This window comes from Labeo rohita, chromosome 15, assembly GCF_022985175.1.
Source record: "Labeo rohita strain BAU-BD-2019 chromosome 15, IGBB_LRoh.1.0, whole genome shotgun sequence".
In the NCBI taxonomy this organism is placed as follows: domain Eukaryota; kingdom Metazoa; phylum Chordata; class Actinopteri; order Cypriniformes; family Cyprinidae; genus Labeo; species Labeo rohita.
In genome coordinates, this window is record NC_066883.1 from 9,428,421 (window position 1) to 9,431,725 (window position 3,305).

Sequence of the window (3,305 nt, forward strand, 5' to 3'; positions counted from 1 at the left end):
AAGGCGAACAATGAAGTATTCTAATTAGTTGAGATAGTAAATTGGTGGGTTTTTGTTAAATGTGAGCCAAAATCATCACAATTAAAAAAACAGAAGACTTAAACTACTTCAGTCTGTGTGCACTGAATTTATTTAATACACAAGTTTCACAATTTGAGTTGAATTACTGAAATAAATGAACTTTTCCATGACATTCTAATTTATTGAGATGCACCTGTTGAGGGTTTGCACTTACATCACAGTTTGCTCAGTTACCCGGATACGCGGCCATATTGGCAATACTCGGATGTAAACAACATAGATTGCATGATTAATGTACTACTGAATATGTTGTTCTGCTAATTTATGCTGCCTGAACCGATAACACTGCCATTCCATGAATCTTTTAATATTTACACTATGCCATTCATTTTCAAGTTTCTTTATTATTTATTATGCTGCAAAGCAATTAAATATAATACATTTTAGTATGATTCCCAAATAAATTAATAACATTCTTTAATCTGTATTTATCATTGTGCATCAACTATCAACTTATGTTGGGTGATGTATCCGGTAAAATGGTGCTGTTTATGGTGCTGGTCTGCCGTCTATTAATCTGTTAAGGAGTGGTCATTTCAGTTAAATGTAAAATAACTTCTATAGCAACCAAGATGTCTAGGGAATATGATAATAATACTTCCAAATATTTCAAAGAGCATCTTTTGAAAAGACTTGTTGTGACTAATTGTTTTCCAATTTAACAAGTCCCAAATCCCTGTGCAATGTTGGGGGAGGTAAAGAGTATATAAGAGCAGTGAAGAGTTTGCTTAGTCGGGTGGGGAGAGGCAGAACAGAGAACAGGCAAATACTGTGTAAGACAGACTGTTTCAAGGGAGGACAGCAGAGATTTAAACTAAATATGAAAAACAATAATTTCAGTGATTTCATCTTGATTTTTTATGCTTAGTACACTGTATAAGTAATCAAGTATTTTCTTTATCCTGTTGAGTTATGCTTTAAATTGTCTTCTCATGCATTTGAGTGTGGGATTAAATAGTTTACAAATTCTGAGGAATAACTGCTGTTTACTTTTGTTACTTTATTTTTGAAGGTCTGTACTGCGCACTTTTAAAAAGCGGAATGGGTGACCGGTCAGTCAACTTCTCTTTCACTGAATTCCAGTTAATTGGATTCACAGACCTTAAAGGGTACCGGCCGCTACTCTTCATTCCTTTTTGCATCATTTTAGTGTACACATTATTTGCTAATGGCATTTTGATGATCGTCATTGCAAAAGAGAGAAAATTACATGCTCCCATGTATATTCTAATTGGACTGATTGCAGCTTTGGGTTTTTTTGTGCCAATATACTTTATTCCAAGGATGTTGGTTGGTTTTTTGTGGGATATGAATACAATTACACGACATGAATGTCTAATGCAAATGTTTTGTCTGCATTTTTCTGGATGCTTTCAGTCCACTATCTTACTTGGGATGGCTGTGGACCGATATTTTGCTATTATTTATCCTTTACGCTACAGTGACTTTGTGAATTTGACAAACTCACTTATTTTCGCAGCTATTTTTAGCATTCGGAACGCTATTAGCATTATTGCCATGGTTGGTCTAGTTGTGCCACTTACTTTTTGTAGAACAAATTTGATTTACCACAGTTTTTGTGAGCACACATCAGTTGTCAATCTAGCTTGTAATGATATTACTAAAAACTATTTAGCTCTTACAGTAGCTTTCAGTATAACATCCGTTGACTGTTTTCTGATTTTTTGCTCTTACGTCATCATTTTTGTTGTTATATTTCGTTCACCTTCTGGTGAATCCCGCCACAAAGCCATTCACACATGTACCACACACTTAATGACCATAGCAATAGCCTACATCAGTGTTACCGCTGCATTTGTTGGGTATAGAGTAGCTACAATACCTCGAGATGTCCGTATCATAACTAGTGCATTGTATCATCTCGTTCCAGCAATATGTAACCCTATCATTTATGGTCTCAGAACCACAGAAATTAGAACCCAAATTGTCAAATTTTTCAAATTTAATAAAATTGCTACATATTGATTGACAAATATACTGCATGAAAGAAAGAATATTGAATAATGATTGTCTATTGTATGAGGGGTTTCCCCCCCTAGTTTGTTCACCATATGTGCCTGAGTTCATTATACTCACAATTCACTCTGTATTGGTATTAATACTGTTAGTTAATACTTATTAAAAAATTACTAAAAATACTTATTAAAAAATACTTTTATTACTGTCAGTTACAGTCTGTTTTATGGATTTTCTGTTATTGTTTCTGTTTCCTTAGTTCCTGCTTCTTATTTATTGCAATGGACACTGCTTATGTTGCACAACTTCTGACTATTGATTGTGGATGTTTTACCCCTCACTATTGTCTTCAGTGTGTTTAGTTCTTTGTCTTGTGTTTGAATCTTTTTGTTAATTCATTGTTTACTATATATAGTCATTTCCCACCAAACTCAATAAATGATGGATGTATTCATTAAATTGTCAAATTATTTGAAGTCTGTGTAAACACAATTCAGAAAGTTATTTCTAAATACATTATAATTGTTAGAAATGTATTGCTGAAAACATGACAAGACTCTGAACTGTGTAGTACTGAATTGAAGTAGTACTCTGAACTATGTAGTACTGAACCATTTTTCACCAGTGTTCAAAATTTTTTTGGTTGGGCCTAAAATTATGTCTCGATGATGCACTGGAGCCTTACCAATATAACTGGAGCATATTAGCATCAGTGGGTCATCCGTTCAATCATGAGTTACTTTCATTACCGTTAGTTACTACAGCCTATGGCAGGTATACTCAAATCTGGCCCATGAGATCCACTTTCCTGCAGAGTTTAGTTCTACAACTTAAAAAAACAATGGATTATTGTCATGCATAACTATAACTACTCACTGATTAAATTTTACAATGAAAGTAACCTCACTGTATCAATACAATACAATACAAATCTATTTATATTGCACATTTAAAAACAACATGGTGTTGATCAAAGTGCTTTACAAAGCTAAAAGAAAACAGACAGTAAAAACACTGGGCGGATCTGATGCAAGCCAGAAGGCTATCCATAACGTAGGATTGATGTCCGCAAAAGCATGATCAAAACCCCCTGTTTTTAAATCTAGTTCTAGAAACATATAATATATCAGAATCCCCAGATCTAAGTGATCTTGAGCAAACATGTTTGATATTTACAACTCTTGATTGGACTGCCTCTGATGTGATACCCGCGATAGCCAATGAGAGTGAGCAAGCATCACCTACGG

General features: G+C 34.2%; 1 protein-coding gene across 1 annotated transcript; it reads left to right on the plus strand.

The window, feature by feature from the left end:
• The first annotated feature begins 833 nt into the window (after window positions 1–833).
• Window positions 834–2,067, plus strand: or55c1 (odorant receptor family 55, subfamily C, member 1). The gene is made up of 2 exons (XM_051130109.1): window positions 834–854; window positions 1,094–2,067. The coding sequence occupies exon 2, from the start codon at window positions 1,123–1,125 to the stop codon at window positions 2,065–2,067; it is 945 nt and encodes a 314-aa protein (XP_050986066.1). The 5' UTR covers window positions 834–854; window positions 1,094–1,122.
• The last annotated feature ends 1,238 nt before the right edge of the window (window positions 2,068–3,305 follow it).